Here is an 18,954-nt window from a genome sequence, read left to right as displayed (position 1 = left end):
TGCTGTTCCTAACTGAAGTGTATAGACTTTCACATGCTGTTCCTAACTGAAGTGTATAGACTTTCACATGCTGTTCCTAACTGAAGTGTATAGACTTTCACATGCTGTTCCTAACTGAAGTGTATAGACTTTCACATGCTGTTCCTAACTGAAGTGTATAGACTTTCACATGCTGTTCCTAACTGAAGTGTATAGACTTTCACATGCTGTTCTTAACTGAAGTGTATAAACTTTCACATGCTGTTCTTAACTGAAGTGTATAGACTTTCACATGCTGTTCTTAACTGAAGTGTATAGACTTTCACATGCTGTTCTTAACTGAAGTGTATAGACTTTCACATGCTGTTCTTAACTGAAGTGTATAGACTTTCACATGCTGTTCTTAACTGAAGTGTATAGACTTTCACATGCTGTTCTTAACTGAAGTGTATAAACTTTCACATGCTGTTCTTAACTGAAGTGTATAGACTTTCACATGCTGTTCTTAACTGAAGTGTATAGACTTTCACATGCTGTTCTTAACTGAAGTGTATAGACTTTCACATGCTGTTCTTAACTGAAGTGTATAGACTTTCACATGCTGTTCTTAACTGAAGTGTATAGACTTTCACATGCTGTTCTTAACTGAAGTGTATAGACTTTCACATGCTGTTCCTAACTGAAGTGTATAGACTTTCACATGCTGTTCCTAACTGAAGTGTATAGACTTTCACATGCTGTTCCTAACTGAAGTGTATAGATTTTCACATGCTGTTCTTAACTGAAGTGTATAGACTTTCACATGCTGTTCCTAACTGAAGTGTATAGACTTTCACATGCTGTTCCTAACTGAAGTGTATAGACTTTCACATGCTGTTCCTAACTGAAGTGTATAGACTTTCACATGCTGTTCCTAACTGAAGTGTATAGATTTTCACATGCTGTTCCTAACTGAAGTGTATAGACTTTCACATGCTGTTCCTAACTGAAGTGTATAGACTTTCACATGCTGTTCCTAACTGAGGTGTATAGACTTTCACATGCTGTTCCTAACTGAAGTGTATAGACTTTCACATGCTGTTCTTAACTGAAGTGTATAAACTTTCACATGCTGTTCTTAACTGAAGTGTATAGACTTTCACATGCTGTTCTTAACTGAAGTGTATAGACTTTCACATGCTGTTCTTAACTGAAGTGTATAGACTTTCACATGCTGTTCTTAACTGAAGTGTATAGACTTTCACATGCTGTTCCTAACTGAAGTGTATAGATTTTCACATGCTGTTCCTAACTGAAGTGTATAGACTTTCACATGCTGTTCCTAACTGAAGTGTATAGACTTTCACATGCTGTTCCTAACTGAAGTGTATAGACTTTCACATGCTGTTCCTAACTGAAGTGTATAGACTTTCACATGCTGTTCCTAACTGAAGTGTATAGACTTTCACATGCTGTTCTTAACTGAAGTGTATAAACTTTCACATGCTGTTCTTAACTGAAGTGTATAGACTTTCACATGCTGTTCTTAACTGAAGTGTATAGACTTTCACATGCTGTTCTTAACTGAAGTGTATAGACTTTCACATGCTATTCTTAACTGAAGTGTATAGACTTTCACATGCTGTTCTTAACTGAAGTGTATAGACTTTCACATGCTGTTCTTAACTGAAGTGTATAAACTTTCACATGCTGTTCTTAACTGAAGTGTATAGACTTTCACATGCTGTTCTTAACTGAAGTGTATAGACTTTCACATGCTGTTCTTAACTGAAGTGTATAGACTTTCACATGCTGTTCTTAACTGAAGTGTATAGACTTTCACATGCTGTTCTTAACTGAAGTGTATAGACTTTCACATGCTGTTCCTAACTGAAGTGTATAGACTTTCACATGCTGTTCCTAACTGAAGTGTATAGACTTTCACATGCTGTTCCTAACTGAAGTGTATAGACTTTCACATGCTGTTCCTAACTGAAGTGTATAGACTTTCACATGCTGTTCCTAACTGAAGTGTATTTTTACTGTTTATTATCTGTGCATAGTCACTTTTCTTAACTCTATTTATTGAACTGCATTGTTGGTTGAGGGCTTGTAAGTAAGCATTTCACGGTAAGGTCTACTACACCTGTTGTATTCGGCGCATGTGACAAATACAATTTGATTTGATTTGAAGTGTATAGACTTTCACATGCTGTTCCTAACTGAAGTGTATAGACTTTCACATGCTGTTCTTAACTGAAGTGTATAGACTTTCACATGCTGTTCCTAACTGAAGTGTATAGACTTTCACATGCTGTTCCTAACTGAAGTGTATAGACTTTCACATGCTGTTCCTAACTGAAGTGTATAGACTTTCACATGCTGTTCCTAACTGAAGTGTATAGACTTTCACATGCTGTTCCTAACTGAAGTGTATAGACTTTCACATGCTGTTCCTAACTGAAGTGTATAGACTTTCACATGCTGTTCCTAACTGAAGTGTATAGACTTTCACATGCTGTTCCTAACTGAAGTGTATAGACTTTCACATGCTGTTCCTAACTGAAGTGTATAGACTTTCACATGCTGTTCTAACTGAAGTGTATAGACTTTCACATGCTGTTCTTAACTGAAGTGTATAGACTTTCACATGCTGTTCCTAACTGAAGTGTATAGACTTTCACATGCTGTTCCTAACTGAAGTGTATAGACTTTCACATGCTGTTCCTAACTGAAGTGTATAGATTTTCACATGCTGTTCTTAACTGAAGTGTATAGACTTTCACATGCTGTTCTAACTGAAGTGTATAGACTTTCACATGCTGTTCCTAACTGAAGTGTATAGACTTTCACATGCTGTTCCTAACTGAAGTGTATAGATGTTCACATGCTGTTCCTAACTGAAGTGTATAGACTTTCACATGCTGTTCCTAACTGAAGTGTATAGACTTTCACATGCTGTTCCTAACTGAAGTGTATAGACTTTCACATGCTGTTCTTAACTGAAGTGTATAGACTTTCACATGCTGTTCTTAACTGAAGTGTATAGACTTTCACATGCTGTTCTTAACTGAAGTGTATAGACTTTCACATGCTGTTCTTAACTGAAGTGTATAGACTTTCACATGCTGTTCTTAACTGAAGTGTATAGACTTTCACATGCTGTTCTTAACTGAAGTGTATAGACTTTCACATGCTGTTCTTAACTGAAGTGTATAGACTTTCACATGCTGTTCTTAACTGAAGTGTATAGACTTTCACATGCTGTTCTTAACTGAAGTGTATAGACTTTCACATGCTGTTCTTAACTGAAGTGTATAGACTTTCACATGCTGTTCCTAACTGAAGTGTATAGACTTTCACATGCTGTTCCTAACTGAAGTGTATAGACTTTCACATGCTGTTCCTAACTGAAGTGTATAGACTTTCACATGCTGTTCCTAACTGAAGTGTATAGACTTTCACATGCTGTTCCTAACTGAAGTGTATAGACTTTCACATGCTGTTCCTAACTGAAGTGTATAGACTTTCACATGCTGTTCTTAACTGCTGTATAAACTTTCACATGCTGTTCTTAACTGAAGTGTATAGACTTTCACATGCTGTTCTTAACTGAAGTGTATAGACTTTCACATGCTGTTCTTAACTGAAGTGTATAGACTTTCACATGCTGTTCTTAACTGAAGTGTATAGACTTTCACATGCTGTTCTTAACTGAAGTGTATAGATTTCACATGCTGTTCTTAACTGAAGTGTATAGACTTTCACATGCTGTTCCTAACTGAAGTGTATAGACTTTCACATGCTGTTCCTAACTGAAGTGTATAGACTTTCACATGCTGTTCTTAACTGAAGTGTATAGACTTTCACATGCTGTTCTTAACTGAAGTGTATAGACTTTCACATGCTGTTCTTAACTGAAGTGTATAGACTTTCACATGCTGTTCTTAACTGAAGTGTATAGACTTTCACATGCTGTTCTTAACTGAAGTGTATAGACTTTCACATGCTGTTCTTAACTGAAGTGTATAGACTTTCACATGCTGTTCTTAACTGAAGTGTATAGACTTTCACATGCTGTTCTTAACTGAAGTGTATAGACTTTCACATGCTGTTCTTAACTGAAGTGTATAGACTTTCACATGCTGTTCCTAACTGAAGTGTATAGACTTTCACATGCTGTTCCTAACTGAAGTGTATAGACTTTCACATGCTGTTCCTAACTGAAGTGTATAGACTTTCACATGCTGTTCTTAACTGAAGTGTATAGACTTTCACATGCTGTTCCTAACTGAAGTGTATAGACTTTCACATGCTGTTCCTAACTGAAGTGTATAGACTTTCACATGCTGTTCCTAACTGAAGTGTATAGACTTTCACATGCTGTTCCTAACTGAAGTGTATAGACTTTCACATGCTGTTCCTAACTGAAGTGTATAGACTTTCACATGCTGTTCCTAACTGAAGTGTATTTTTACTGTTTATTATCTGTGCATAGTCACTTTTCTTAACTCTATTTATTGAACTGCATTGTTGGTTGAGGGCTTGTAAGTAAGCATTTCACGGTAAGGTCTACTACACCTGTTGTATTCGCGCATGTGACAAATACAATTTGATTTGATTTGAAGTGTATAGACTTTCACATGCTGTTCCTAACTGAAGTGTATAGACTTTCACATGCTGTTCTTAACTGAAGTGTATAGACTTTCACATGCTGTTCCTAACTGAAGTGTATAGACTTTCACATGCTGTTCCTAACTGAAGTGTATAGACTTTCACATGCTGTTCCTAACTGAAGTGTATAGACTTTCACATGCTGTTCCTAACTGAAGTGTATAGACTTTCACATGCTGTTCCTAACTGAAGTGTATAGACTTTCACATGCTGTTCCTAACTGAAGTGTATAGACTTTCACATGCTGTTCCTAACTGAAGTGTATAGACTTTCACATGCTGTTCCTAACTGAAGTGTATAGACTTTCACATGCTGTTCCTAACTGAAGTGTATAGACTTTCACATGCTGTTCCTAACTGAAGTGTATAGACTTTCACATGCTGTTCCTAACTGAAGTGTATAGACTTTCACATGCTGTTCTTAACTGAAGTGTATAGACTTTCACATGCTGTTCCTAACTGAAGTGTATAGACTTTCACATGCTGTTCCTAACTGAAGTGTATAGACTTTCACATGCTGTTCTTAACTGAAGTGTATAGACTTTCACATGCTGTTCTTAACTGAAGTGTATAGACTTTCACATGCTGTTCCTAACTGAAGTGTATAGACTTTCACATGCTGTTCCTAACTGAAGTGTATAGACTTTCACATGCTGTTCCTAACTGAAGTGTATAGACTTTCACATGCTGTTCCTAACTGAAGTGTATAGACTTTCACATGCTGTTCCTAACTGAAGTGTATAGACTTTCACATGCTGTTCCTAACTGAAGTGTATAGACTTTCACATGCTGTTCCTAACTGAAGTGTATAGACTTTCACATGCTGTTCTTAACTGAAGTGTATAGACTTTCACATGCTGTTCTTAACTGAAGTGTATAGACTTTCACATGCTGTTCTTAACTGAAGTGTATAGACTTTCACATGCTGTTCTTAACTGAAGTGTATAAACTTTCACATGCTGTTCTTAACTGAAGTGTATAGACTTTCACATGCTGTTCTTAACTGAAGTGTATAGACTTTCACATGCTGTTCTTAACTGAAGTGTATAGACTTTCACATGCTGTTCTTAACTGAAGTGTATAGACTTTCACATGCTGTTCTTAACTGAAGTGTATAGACTTTCACATGCTGTTCCTAACTGAAGTGTATAGACTTTCACATGCTGTTCCTAACTGAAGTGTATAGACTTTCACATGCTGTTCCTAACTGAAGTGTATAGACTTTCACATGCTGTTCCTAACTGAAGTGTATAGACTTTCACATGCTGTTCCTAACTGAAGTGTATAGACTTTCACATGCTGTTCCTAACTGAAGTGTATAGACTTTCACATGCTGTTCTTAACTGAAGTGTATAAACTTTCACATGCTGTTCTTAACTGAAGTGTATAGACTTTCACATGCTGTTCTTAACTGAAGTGTATAGACTTTCACATGCTGTTCCTAACTGAAGTGTATAGACTTTCACATGCTGTTCCTAACTGAAGTGTATAGACTTTCACATGCTGTTCTTAACTGAAGTGTATAGATGTTCACATGCTGTTCCTAACTGAAGTGTATAGACTTTCACATGCTGTTCCTAACTGAAGTGTATAGACTTTCACATGCTGTTCCTAACTGAAGTGTATAGACTTTCACATGCTGTTCCTAACTGAAGTGTATAGACTTTCACATGCTGTTCTTAACTGAAGTGTATAGACTTTCACATGCTGTTCTTAACTGAAGTGTATAGACTTTCACATGCTGTTCTTAACTGAAGTGTATAGACTTTCACATGCTGTTCTTAACTGAAGTGTATAGACTTTCACATGCTGTTCTTAACTGAAGTGTATAGACTTTCACATGCTGTTCTTAACTGAAGTGTATAGACTTTCACATGCTGTTCTTAACTGAAGTGTATAGACTTTCACATGCTGTTCTTAACTGAAGTGTATAGACTTTCACATGCTGTTCTTAACTGAAGTGTATAGACTTTCACATGCTGTTCCTAACTGAAGTGTATAGACTTTCACATGCTGTTCCTAACTGAAGTGTATAGACTTTCACATGCTGTTCCTAACTGAAGTGTATAGACTTTCACATGCTGTTCCTAACTGAAGTGTATAGACTTTCAGACTGTTCCTTTGAAGTGTATAGACTTTCACATGCTGTTCCTAACTGAAGTGTATAGACTTTCACATGCTGTTCTTAACTGAAGTGTATATAAACTTTCACATGCTGTTCTTAACTGAAGTGTATAGACTTTCACATGCTGTTCTTAACTGAAGTGTATAGACTTTCACATGCTGTTCTTAACTGAAGTGTATAGACTTTCACATGCTGTTCTTAACTGAAGTGTATAGACTTTCACATGCTGTTCTTAACTGAAGTGTATAGACTTTCACATGCTGTTCTTAACTGAAGTGTATAAACTTTCACATGCTGTTCTTAACTGAAGTGTATAGACTTTCACATGCTGTTCTTAACTGAAGTGTATAGACTTTCACATGCTGTTCTTAACTGAAGTGTATAGACTTTCACATGCTGTTCTTAACTGAAGTGTATAGACTTTCACATGCTGTTCTTAACTGAAGTGTATAGACTTTCACATGCTGTTCCTAACTGAAGTGTATAGACTTTCACATGCTGTTCCTAACTGAAGTGTATAGACTTTCACATGCTGTTCTTAACTGAAGTGTATAGACTTTCACATGCTGTTCCTAACTGAAGTGTATAGACTTTCACATGCTGTTCCTAACTGAAGTGTATAGACTTTCACATGCTGTTCCTAACTGAAGTGTATAGACTTTCACATGCTGTTCCTAACTGAAGTGTATAGACTTTCACATGCTGTTCCTAACTGAAGTGTATAGACTTTCACATGCTGTTCCTAACTGAAGTGTATAGACTTTCACATGCTGTTCTTAACTGAAGTGTATAGACTTTCACATGCTGTTCTTAACTGAAGTGTATAGACTTTCACATGCTGTTCTAACTGAAGTGTATAGACTTTCACATGCTGTTCTTAACTGAAGTGTATAGACTTTCACATGCTGTTCTTAACTGAAGTGTATAGACTTTCACATGCTGTTCTTAACTGAAGTGTATAGACTTTCACATGCTGTTCTTAACTGAAGTGTATAGACTTTCACATGCTGTTCTGTAACTGAAGTGTACCTGTATAGAGGTTCACATGCTGTTCCTAACTGAAGTGTATAGACTTTCACATGCTGTTCCTAACTGAAGTGTATAGACTTTCACATGCTGTTCTTAACTGAAGTGTATAGACTTTCACATGCTGTTCTAACTGAAGTGTATAGACTTTCACATGCTGTTCCTAACTGAAGTGTATAGACTTTCACATGCTGTTCCTAACTGAAGTGTATAGAACTTTCACATGCTGTTCCTAACTGAAGTGTATAGACTTTCACATGCTTTCTTAACTGAAGTGTATAGACTTTCACATGCTGTTCTTAACTGAAGTGTATAGACTTTTCACATGCTGTTCTTAACTGAAGTGTATAGACTTTCACATGCTGTTCTTAACTGAAGTGTATAGAGTCTAGACTTTTCACATGCTGTTCTTAACTGAAGTGTATAGACTTTCACATGCTGTTCTTAACTTGAAGTGTATAGACTTTCACATGCTGTTCTTAACTGAAGTGTATAGACTTTCACATGCTGTTCTTAACTGAAGTGTATAGACTTTCACATGCTGTTCCTAACTGAAGTGTATAGACTTTCTCATATGCTGTTCCTAACTGAAGTGTATAGACTTTCACATGCTGTTCCTAACTGAAGTGTATAGAAGCTGTTCCTAACTGAAGTGTATAGACTTTCACATGCTGTTCCTATTTTTACTGTTTATTATCTGTGCATAGTCACTTTTCAACATTTATTGAACTGCATTGTTGGTTGAGGGCTTGTGTAAGCATTTTCACTTTATCTACACCTGTTGTTCAAATACAATTTGATTTGATTGAAGTGTATAGACTTTCACATGCTGTTCCTAACTGAAGTGTATAGACTTTCACATGCTGTTCTTAACTGAAGTGTATAGACTTTCACATGCTGTTCCTAACTGAAGTGTATAGACTTTCACATGCTGTTCCTAACTGAAGTGTATAGACTTTCACATGCTGTTCCTAACTGAAGTGTATAGACTTTCACATGCTGTTCCTAACTGAAGTGTATAGACTTTCACATGCTGTTCCTAACTGAAGTGTATAGACTTTCACATGCTGTTCCTAACTGAAGTGTATAGACTTTCACATGCTGTTCCTAACTGAAGTGTATAGACTTTCACATGCTGTTCCTAACTGAAGTGTATAGACTTTCACATGCTGTTCCTAACTGAAGTGTATAGACTTTCACATGCTGTTCCTAACTGAAGTGTATAGACTTTCACATGCTGTTCCTAACTGAAGTGTATAGACTTTCACATGCTGTTCTTAACTGAAGTGTATAGACTTTCACATGCTGTTCCTAACTGAAGTGTATAGACTTTCACATGCTGTTCCTAACTGAAGTATGTGTCCAGCGAATATCAACACACATAAAACCACTTCAAATGGAAACAGCTGTGTCCACGTTTGTGTTTGGTGACAAACAAGAGCACAGTTATGGGCCTTAAGATCACGTTCTTACAGAACAACACTATAGTGGACAGATCTTAGTGAATCACTAGAAGTTACTAGCAGGTGAGGGCATATCCAGCCAACAGCCCAAACAAGCTCCAGCTAGCCGTTTTTTCAATCTGTGCGTGTTTGTGCGTCTCCAGATATGAGTCAGCTGGCCATCCCAGTAACGCTGAATGACATCCCTCCGGCCATCGCTGAGATGCTGGACGACGAGGACCAATGGGACTTTAACATCCTAGAGCTGGAGGCCGCCACCTGTATGAGGTATAGAGGAAGGAGAGGGAGAGGGGGCGGAGAGAGAGAAGGAAAGAGAGAGGACAGGAGCTGGAGGCTGCCACCTGTATGAGGTATGAAGGGAGAGGGAGGAGGGGAGAGGGAGAGGGGGCAGAGAGAGAAGGAAAGAGAGAGGACAGGAGCTGGAGGCTGCCACCTGTATGAGGTATGAAGGGAGAGGGAGGAGAGGGAGAGGGGGTGGAGAGACTGAGAGGACAGGAGCTGGAGGCTGCCACCTGTATGAGGTATGGAGGGAGAGGGAGGAGAGGGAGATGGGGGTGGAGAGAGCGAGAGGACAGGAGCTGGAGGCTGCCACCTGTATGAGGTATGAAGGGAGAGGGAGGAGAGGGAGAGGGGGTTGGAGAGAGCGAGAGGACAGGAGCTGGAGGCTGCCACCTGTTTGAAGTATGGAGGGAGAGGGAGGAGAGGGAGAGGGGGTGGAGAGAGCGAGAGGACAGGAGCTGGAGGCTGCCACCTGTATGAGGTATGGAGGGAGAGGGGGAGAGGGAGAGCGGTTGGAGAGAGCGAGAGGACAGGAGCTGGAGGCTGCCACCTGTATGAGGTAAGGAGGAGAGGGAGGAGAGGGAGAGGGGGTGGAGAGAGCGAGAGGACAGGAGCTGGAAGTGGTGATGAGTAAGAGAGGGATAGGTTGTTAGGGGGCTAACTGATAGGGAAGATAGAGGTTACTATACACTCAGTGTAAGTGTACACCTGCTCTTTCCATGACATACACTGACCAGGTGAAAGCTATGATCCCTTATGGATGTCACCTGTTAAATCCACTTCAATCAGTGTAGATGAAGGGGAGGAGACAGGTTAAAGAAGGATTTCTTAGTCTTGAGACAATTTAGACCTATATTGTGTGTGTGCCATTCAGAGGGTGAATGGGCAAGACAAAGTATTTAAGTGCCTTTGAACAGGGTATGGTAGTAGGTGCCATTTGTGTCAAGAACTGCAGAGCTGCTGGAGTTTTTCACGCTCAACAGTTTCCCATGTATATCAAAAATGGTCCACCATCCAAAGGTCATCCAGCCAACTTGACACAACTGTGGGAAGCATTGAGTCAACATGGGCCAGCATTCCTGTGGAATGCTTTCGTACCTTGTAGAGTCCATGCCATGACGAACTGAGGCTGTTCTGAGAGCAAAAGAGGCTGAAGCTCAATATTAGGAAGGTGTTCTAATGTTTGGTGTATTCAGTGTACACCAATACAGAAGGGAAAGAACATCCTCCCTCTATCACTCATCTACCTCCCTGTCCGCTCTCTGTCATCCCCACAGACCTTTGACCTACCTGGGCTTGAAGATCTTTGCTCGCTTCAGTGTGTGTGAGTTCCTGAGCTGCAGTGAGGCTACGCTGCTGTTCTGGCTGCAGGTCATAGAGGCTAACTACCTGTTCCTCCAACTCCTACCACACTCCACCCACGCCGCTGACGTCCTGAACGCTACTGCCTACTTACGCAAGGAGAAGGTCAAGGTATACCAAACACACATACCAGCATACACACACAGTATCAGTTTTCTTTGCTTGGCAGGAGGTGAATGTATGTCAGTGACCAGTGAGAGTTGGAATGGGGATGTTTTTATAGCTTCGGTCTTGTTCTCATATTTGACTCAGTCAATAAGTGTTTTGCCTTGAGGGCATTGAGATCCTCATACTTTCCCTCTCTTTTCTCCCTGCTTCTCCACTAATAAATATCTCCTCTCCTTGTCATAAAGTGAACATTTGCTAGTGATTATTATTATTAGTTGTGCTTGCATGCGTGCATTATTTGGTATTATTCATTTGTTGAGTATGAGGTTATGCTGAGAGTGTCCAAGTTATGCTCTAATGGTACAAAGTCAGGTGCAGGAGAGCAGTGAGTTGTGATCAGGCGCCCTTTTATTTGGCAACAGCACAAAAGACAGACGCAACTGTGTCCAAAATCCTCCAGGTAAAAGTCAATAAGTGCAAAAACACTCACAAATATACAAATGTATGACAAATACATACAACTGGTCACACAAAGACATGGGGGAACAGAGGAATAAACTTTCACATGCAGTGTGATTAGGGAATGTAAACCAGGTGTGCACGGAACAAGACAAAACAAATGGAACAATGAGAAAATGGGGCTGGCAATGGCGTGAAAGCCGGTGATGTCGACTGCTGTTCGCCACCCGAACAAGGAGAGGAGCGGACTTTCACGGCTGTTCCTGACAGAGAGAGACTAGGCAGTATTTATATTTTATGCACAATTTCAACAACAACAAAAACCTGGTCTTAAAAGTCTATCTCCCAAAATGATTTTGCTGTCTCAGTCCCATCACTGATTCATAGGTGCATATGATTTTTTATTAAGAGAAACTGTATATTGTTAAAGTTGTAGGAAACTGAGCTCCCTACTAGATTTTTTTCTATTATCTGTGCTTCTGTGGAAGTTTGACACTGATGTCACTTCCTGATTGCTATATGTCCCCCGGGGCTCATGAGAGTTTTCGTTTACTAACACTACTTCCTGGTTGTGTCATTTGTTCTCAGGGCAGTCTGGACCAGCTGGACGAGGTGGCTGCGTTGATCGCGGCGACGGTCCATGATGTGGACCACCCAGGGAGGACCAACAGCTTCCTGTGTAATGCAGGAAGTGAGCTGGCCATCCTGTATAACGACACTGCAGTGTTGGAGAGTCACCATGCCGCCCTCGCCTTCCAACTCACCGTCAGGGATATCAAGAGCAACATCTTCAAAAACATCGACAGGTACAGTCAGGAGAGAGTCTAGGAGAGAAAATAGTGGTTTCTCAGCCTGGTCCTGGTCTCAGCCTGGTCCCAGGTCTGTTTGTGTTGTGACCGATCTGGGACCAGGCTAAGTGCTTGTTAATATAATGAATTAACATGCGACAGATATGGAGCATGTTGGGTTAATACCCTGGAACATATCATGTGATGTGATTAACTTCTAAGTTTTTATGGACCTAGAACTTCTTGGAAAACAGTGAGGACAGTTGACTATCCTGGTCCTGTAAGTTCCTCTCTATGTGTTTATATTAGGACTCAGTTCAGGACGTTGAGGCAGGCGATCATAGACATGGTGCTGGCTACAGAGATGACCCGTCATTTTGAACACGTCAACAAGTTTGCCAACAGCATCAACAAACCAATGGCTGCCATCAAGTTCAAATGGCTGTCTGTATATATATATGTGTGTATATATATATGTGTGTATATATATATGTGTGTATATATATATATATATGTGTGTGTGTGTGAGTCCAGTTCAAATGTAAGACACAGCCCCTGTCTGTGTATATCTAATGTGCGTGTATATATATATATATGTGTGTGTGTGTGTCGTGCGTGCGTGCGTGCGTATGCGTGCGTATATTAGGACGTGCGTGCGTGCGTGCGTGCGTGCGTGCGTGCGTGCGTGCGTGCGTGCGTGCGTGCGTGCGTGCGTGCGTGCGTGCGTGCGTGCGTGCGTGCGTGCGTGCGTGCGTGCGTGCGTGCGTAGTTTATTATTACATAATAAAGATGGTTGTTAACATTAGCCAATTGAGTGGGAACAGAAAAGATAGAAACAGTTTTAGTTCTTAAATACAGTATATTCAGTGACCATTAATGAGAAAATAGGAATAAAAGGCTAAATATTTTTACATTCAACAAAGGAGAGTTCTAGTGGAAAATACTCTATTCAGAGCATGTGACTCCAGTTTGAAGCACCTATCTGAGATTTGCAATCATTGGCCTCGTGTGTGTGTGTGTGTGTGTGTGTGTGTGTGTGTGTGTGTGTGTGTGTGTGTGTGTGTGTGTGTGTGTGTGTGTGTGTGTGTGTGTGTGTGTGTGTGTGTGTGTGTGTGTGTGTGACCTTGTGTGTGTGTTGACTTTGACCTTGTGTGTGTGTGTGTGACCTTGTGTGTGTGTGTGTGTGTGTGTGTGTGTGTGTGTGTGTGTGTGTGTGTGTGTGTGTCTTTGACCTTGTGTGTGTGTGTAATTCTCTGTAACAGAGTGAAGGCAGTGACAACGAGGGTCCAGCCAGCATCAGGAACAGCCCAGAGAACCGGCTGCTGATCAAGAGGATGATGATAAAGTGTGCTGATGTGGCCAACCCCTGTAGACCTCTGGAGCTCTGCATAGAATGGGCCGGACGCATCTCTGAGGAGTACTTTTCCCAGGTGAGCGGGATGACAGGGATGGAAGGAGGAAGAGAGGGCTGCTGGAGGAGGGGATGGCTATATGTTAAATGTGGGATTCAAGGGTAACAGGGCAGAAGGTAAAGGAATGGAGGGGGGTAAGGGGACAGCGAGGGGTTACAATGAGGAATGGGGAGTGTGTCATTGCAGCTCAGACTGTTCTGGTGCTATAGGAGTTCACAGCTGGCAATCCTGATCTTAACAACTACCTACTCAGCTATATTATATGTACACAAGTATGTAGACACCCTTCACATTAGTGGATTCAGCTGAAAGGTGTATAAAATCGAGCACACCGCCATGCAATCTCCGTAGACAAACATTGGCAGTAGAATGTCCTTACTGAAGACCTAAGAAACTTTCTAAGTGGCACTGTCATAGGATGCCACCTTTCCATCAAGTCAGTTCATCAAATTTCTGCCCTGCTAGAGCTGCCCTGGTCAACTATAGCAACAACGGCTCAGCCGCGAAGTGGTAGGCCACACAAACTCACAGAACGGGACCGCCGGTAACTGGAGTGTATAGCGCATAAAAATTGTCTGTCCTCGGTTGCAACACTCACTACCGAGTTCCAAACTGCCTCTGAAAATATTGGAAGCAAAATAACTGTCCGTCTGGAGCTTCATGAAATGGGTTTCCATGGCCGAGCAGCCGCACACAAGCCTAAGATCACTATGCGCAATGCCATACGCTGGCTGGAGTGGTGTAACGCTCACCACCATTGGACTCTGGAGCAGTATAAACACGTTCTCTGGAGTGATGAATCAAGCTTTACCATCTGGCAGTCTGACGGATGAATCTGGGTTTGGCGGATGCCAGGAGAATGCTGCCTCCCAGAATATATAGGGCCAACTGTACACCTATAAATCTGCCCTCTCTCTCTCTCTCTCTCTGTTGTACATATTGTAAATAATATAGTATGTGGTGGGGGGGGGGGGTAACCTGTGTGTGTGTGTGTGTGTGTGTGTGTGTGTGTGTGTGTGTGTGTGTGTGTGTGTGTGTGTGTGTGTGTGTGTGTGTGTGTGTGTGTGTGTGTGTGTGTGTGTGTGTGTGTTAACCTGTGTGAATCCATGTGTGTTTCAGACTGACGAGGAGAAGAGAGAGGCTCTACCGGTGGTCATGCCTGTATTTGACAGGAACACCTGCAGTATCCCCAAGTCTCAGATCTCCTTCATAGACTACTTCATTACAGACATGTTTGATGCCTGGGATGGTAAGAACATACATGCGAGGCCGGGGTTAGAAGAGCACAGGGGATCCACTGGGAGGGGGAGGGATCACGAATCCCAACTTTCCCAGGCCTCTCCTCTTCTTCTACTTCCTCCATCCCTGTAAAAGAGGTAGAGCCTCCCTTTTCCCATCACAGTAGAGCACAGTAGCCCAGAGGAAATAGAGAGGGAGGGAGAAGGGGATGGGAGCCAAACGAAGGGGTGAAGTGGAGAAAGGGGGAGGAAGAAGGGGATGGGAGCCAAACGAAGGGGTGAAGAGGAGAAAGGAGGAGGAAGAAGGGGATGGGAGCCAAACGAAGGGGTGAAGAGGAGAAAGGGGGAGGAAGAAGGGGGTGGGAGCCAAACGAAGGGGTGAAGAGGAGAAAGGGGGAGGGAGAAGGGGATGGGAGCCAAACGAAGGGGTGAAGAGGAGAAAGGGGGAGGAAGAAGGGGACGGGAGCCAAACGAAGGGGTGAAGAGGAGAAAGGGGGAGAGAGAAGGGGATGGGAGCCAAACGAAGGGGTGAAGAGGAGAAAGGGGGAGGAAGAAGGGGGTGGGAGCCAAACGAAGGGGTGAAGAGGAGAAAGGGGGAGGGAGAAGGGGATGGGAGCCAAACGAAGGGGTGAAGAGGAGAAAGGGGGAGGGAGGGGATGGGAGCCAAACGAAGGGGTGAAGAGGAGAAAGGGGGAGGGAGGGGATGGGAGCCAAACGAAGGGGTGAAGAGGAGAAAGGGGGAGGGAGGGGATGGGAGCCAAACGAAGAGGTGAAGAGGAGAAAGGGGGAGGGAGGGGATGGGAGCCAAACGAAGGAGTGAAGAAGAGAAAGGGGGAGGGAGGGGATGGGAGCCAAACGAAGGGGTGAAGAAGAGAAAGGGGGAGGGAGGGGATGGGAGCCAAACGAAGGGGTGAAGAAGAGAAAGGGGGAGGGAGGGGATGGGAGCCAAACGAAGGGGTGAAGAAGAGAAAGGGGGAGGGAGGGGATGGGAGCCAAACGAAGGGGTGAAGAAGAGAAAGGGGGAGGGAGGGGATGGGAGCCAAACGAAGGGGTGAAGAAGAGAAAGGGGGAGGGAGGGGATGGGAGCCAAATGAAGGGGTGAAGAGGAGAAAGGGGGAGGGAGTGGATGGGAGCCAAATGAAGGGGTGAAGAGGAGAAAGGGGGAGGGAGGGGATGGGAGCCAAACGAAGGGGTGAAGAGGAGAAAGGGGGAGGGAGGGGATGGGAGCCAAATGAAGGGGTGAAGAAGAGAAAGGGGGAGGGAGGGGATGGGAGCCAAATGAAGGGGTGAAGAGGAGAAAGGGGGAGGGAGGGGATGGGAGCCAAATGAAGGTGTGAAGAATAGAAAGGGGGAGGGAGGGGATGGGAGCCAAATGAAGGGGTGAAGAAGAGAAAGGGGGAGGGAGGGGATGGGAGCCAAATGAAGGGGTGAAGAGGAGAAAGGGGGAGGGAGGGGATGGGAGCCAGACAAAAGGGCAAAGGGGAGGGAGGGAGGGAGGGAGGGAGGGTATAATAACTTCCATCTCCCCGTCCCCATGAAATTAACCCTGACCTCTGGGGTGTTTCTGGGGGTTACCCCCCCAGAGAAGAGAATACATGTGTTTACAGTGAAAAAAGTTGTTGATGTCACGGAAAATTCCCAGAGGCAACTGGGAAAGGGTGGAGGGACAGGGGTGGGTATCCGGGGGGGCGGAGGGGTTAAGTCGAGATGCACTGAAGCAGAACCTACTGTACACACACACGCAAAATTCAGACGCAAAAGTGCACAAAGATGCACACATACACACAAGCATAACGCACAAACACACTCACACAGCAGGCTTTAATTCGGCAGGGTCAGGGCTGGGTTGTTGTCTGGTGGTTGCCAGGTCAGGCTCAGACAGGGGCAAACAACGAGTTGGAAACTAGGAAGTAAACAACACCCACACAAACACAAATTACTTGAGACCTAATTTCCCGAGCTGTCATTTCCTTGTGTGGAAACTACCGCTGGCTCATGTGTTTGTGTGCATGCAGATGTGTGTTAACCTCACACTCCTCTGTCCCCCAGCCTTCGCCAGTCTACCTGGCCTCATGGAGCACCTGTCAGAGAACTACAAGTACTGGAAGGGTCTGGACGACATGAAGTGCAAGAGCCTGCGGCCGCCTTCTCCTCCGTGACCCCTCCATCCCTCCCTCTCTCCCTTCATCCCTCCATCCATCCCTCCCTCTCTCAGGGCAGGGGGAGACAGCGAATGTAGCCCAGCACTGGTATTAAGCCTCTCCCACTGTGATTCTACCCAGCTCCACACACATTGGACTGTACTGCAGTCTGCAGACCTTAGAGCCTGCAAACCCCAGAGTCTGTAGCTTGGAGCCCTGAGAAGAAACCAGGGGACTGTCATACTGGCTGACATAATGACACCCTATCCCCTATGTAGTGGACTACTTCTGACCAGAGCCCCAACCCAAACACATTTCCCATCTTTGGTTATCTGATGTTGCCTCAAACTACAAGATTTCATACAGAGAATCATTATGATGCCCATTGCTAAATTTAGCATGGGGGGCTCTGGTCAAACATACATGCACTACATGGGGAATAGGGTAACATTTTAGATTTGCCCTCTGAGGCTAAGCCAGCCTCTTCAGACCCCTCTCGGGTCCCTGTTGGGCCCCTAATTGGACTCTACAGTCCTCCTTATCATCTGTCCCAGCCTGAGGGGTGAGGACCAACCAATCAGTCCCAGCCTGAGGGGTGAGGACCAACCAATCAGTCCCAGCCTGAGGGGTGAGGACCAACCAATCAGTCCCAGCCTGAGGGGTGAGGACCAACCAATCGGTCCCAGCCTGAGGGGTGAGGACCAACCAATCGGTCCCAGCCTGAGGGGTGAGGACCAACCAATCGGTCCCAGCCTGAGGGGTGAGGACCAACCAATCGGTCCCAGCCTGAGGGGTGAGGACCAACCAATCGGTCCCAGCCTGAGGGGTGAGGACCAACCAATCGGTCCCAGCCTGAGGGGTGAGGACCAACCAATCAGTTCCAGCCTGAGGGGTGAGGACCAACCAATCGGTCCCAGCCTGAGGGGTGAGGACCAACCAATCAGTCCCAGCCTGAGGGGTGAGGACCAACCAATCAGTCCCAGCCTGAGGGGTGAGGACCAACCAATCAGTTCCAGCCTGAGGGGTGAGGACCAACCAATCGGTCCCAGCCTGAGGGGTGAGGACCAACCAATCAGTCCCAGCCTGAGGGGTGAGGACCAACCAATCAGTTCCAGCCTGAGGGGTGAGGACCAACCAATCAGTCCCAGCCTGAGGGGTGAGGACCAACCAATCAGTCCCAGCCTGAGGGGTGAGGACCAACCAATCAGTCCCAGCCTGAGGGGTGAGGACCAACATGCTACAAACCAACCAACTGCACTTTAGCAGCTCAATGTCACTTTCTCAAAATCTTTTATTTTTCCTGTCTGTTTTTCTGCTCTCTTCTCTCAGATAAGAGTCTGCTGTTTCTTCTCATACTGTACCTTTCTGTCTCTCTACTGTAGTATGTAGTACTGCTGAGATGGGTACCAAAGCTTCATTATACTGTGACTTCTACAGCTAAAAGGGGAGAGATCACAGAATGATTACAGAACTAAAGCATGTAGAGAGAAATCAGTCCACTCCAGCACATGCACACTGTACTCGCTCTTCCAACTAAACAGACAACTGTAAATTGTAACTCCGCTTACCTTGTTCTCTCGCCAGCTGAAAGTATTAAGGAATATTGAGCTCTGATAAGCCCTGTCAGGCAGAATCATACAGAGGTGTGTGTGTGTGTGTGTGTGTGTGTGTGTGTGTGTGTGTGTGTGTGTGTGTGTGTGTGTGTGTGTGTGTGTGTGTGTGTGTGTGTGTGTGTGTGTGTGTGTGTGTGTGTGTGTGTGTGTGTGTGTGTGTGTGCGTGCGTGCGTGCGTGCGTGCGTGCGTTTGGCAGCAGCCCCAGTGCAGTCAGAGGTCTGTGTTCGCTCCATACCTAGGAGGTTTACAGAGCAGAGCCCAGCTGAACTGACTGCTGTAATATCTCTCTCTATGGGGGAGAACCAGAG

The 18,954-nt window shown here is 43.9% G+C and overlaps 1 protein-coding gene across 1 annotated transcript in view; it reads left to right on the top strand.

The window, feature by feature from the left end:
• The window catches only part of LOC118387982 (high affinity cAMP-specific and IBMX-insensitive 3',5'-cyclic phosphodiesterase 8B-like), a 129,011-nt gene that overhangs the window by 105,601 nt on the left and 4,456 nt on the right, over positions 1-18,954 (top strand). Inside the window, exons 16-22 of the mRNA XM_052525578.1 lie at positions 9,389-9,512; positions 10,802-10,997; positions 12,042-12,259; positions 12,551-12,673; positions 13,506-13,671; positions 14,773-14,902; positions 16,941-17,693. Of these exons, the coding sequence (XP_052381538.1) occupies positions 9,389-9,512; positions 10,802-10,997; positions 12,042-12,259; positions 12,551-12,673; positions 13,506-13,671; positions 14,773-14,902; positions 16,941-17,050 (1,067 nt within the window). The 3' untranslated portion in view covers positions 17,051-17,693. The remainder of the gene's footprint in view (positions 1-9,388; positions 9,513-10,801; positions 10,998-12,041; positions 12,260-12,550; positions 12,674-13,505; positions 13,672-14,772; positions 14,903-16,940; positions 17,694-18,954) is intronic.

The sequence above is a fragment of the Oncorhynchus keta genome, chromosome 9 (genome assembly GCF_023373465.1).
Source record: "Oncorhynchus keta strain PuntledgeMale-10-30-2019 chromosome 9, Oket_V2, whole genome shotgun sequence".
NCBI classification, from domain to species: Eukaryota; Metazoa; Chordata; class Actinopteri; order Salmoniformes; family Salmonidae; genus Oncorhynchus; species Oncorhynchus keta.
Note: the sequence above shows the minus strand (reverse complement) of the source record. Positions and strands in the feature narration are given on the sequence as shown.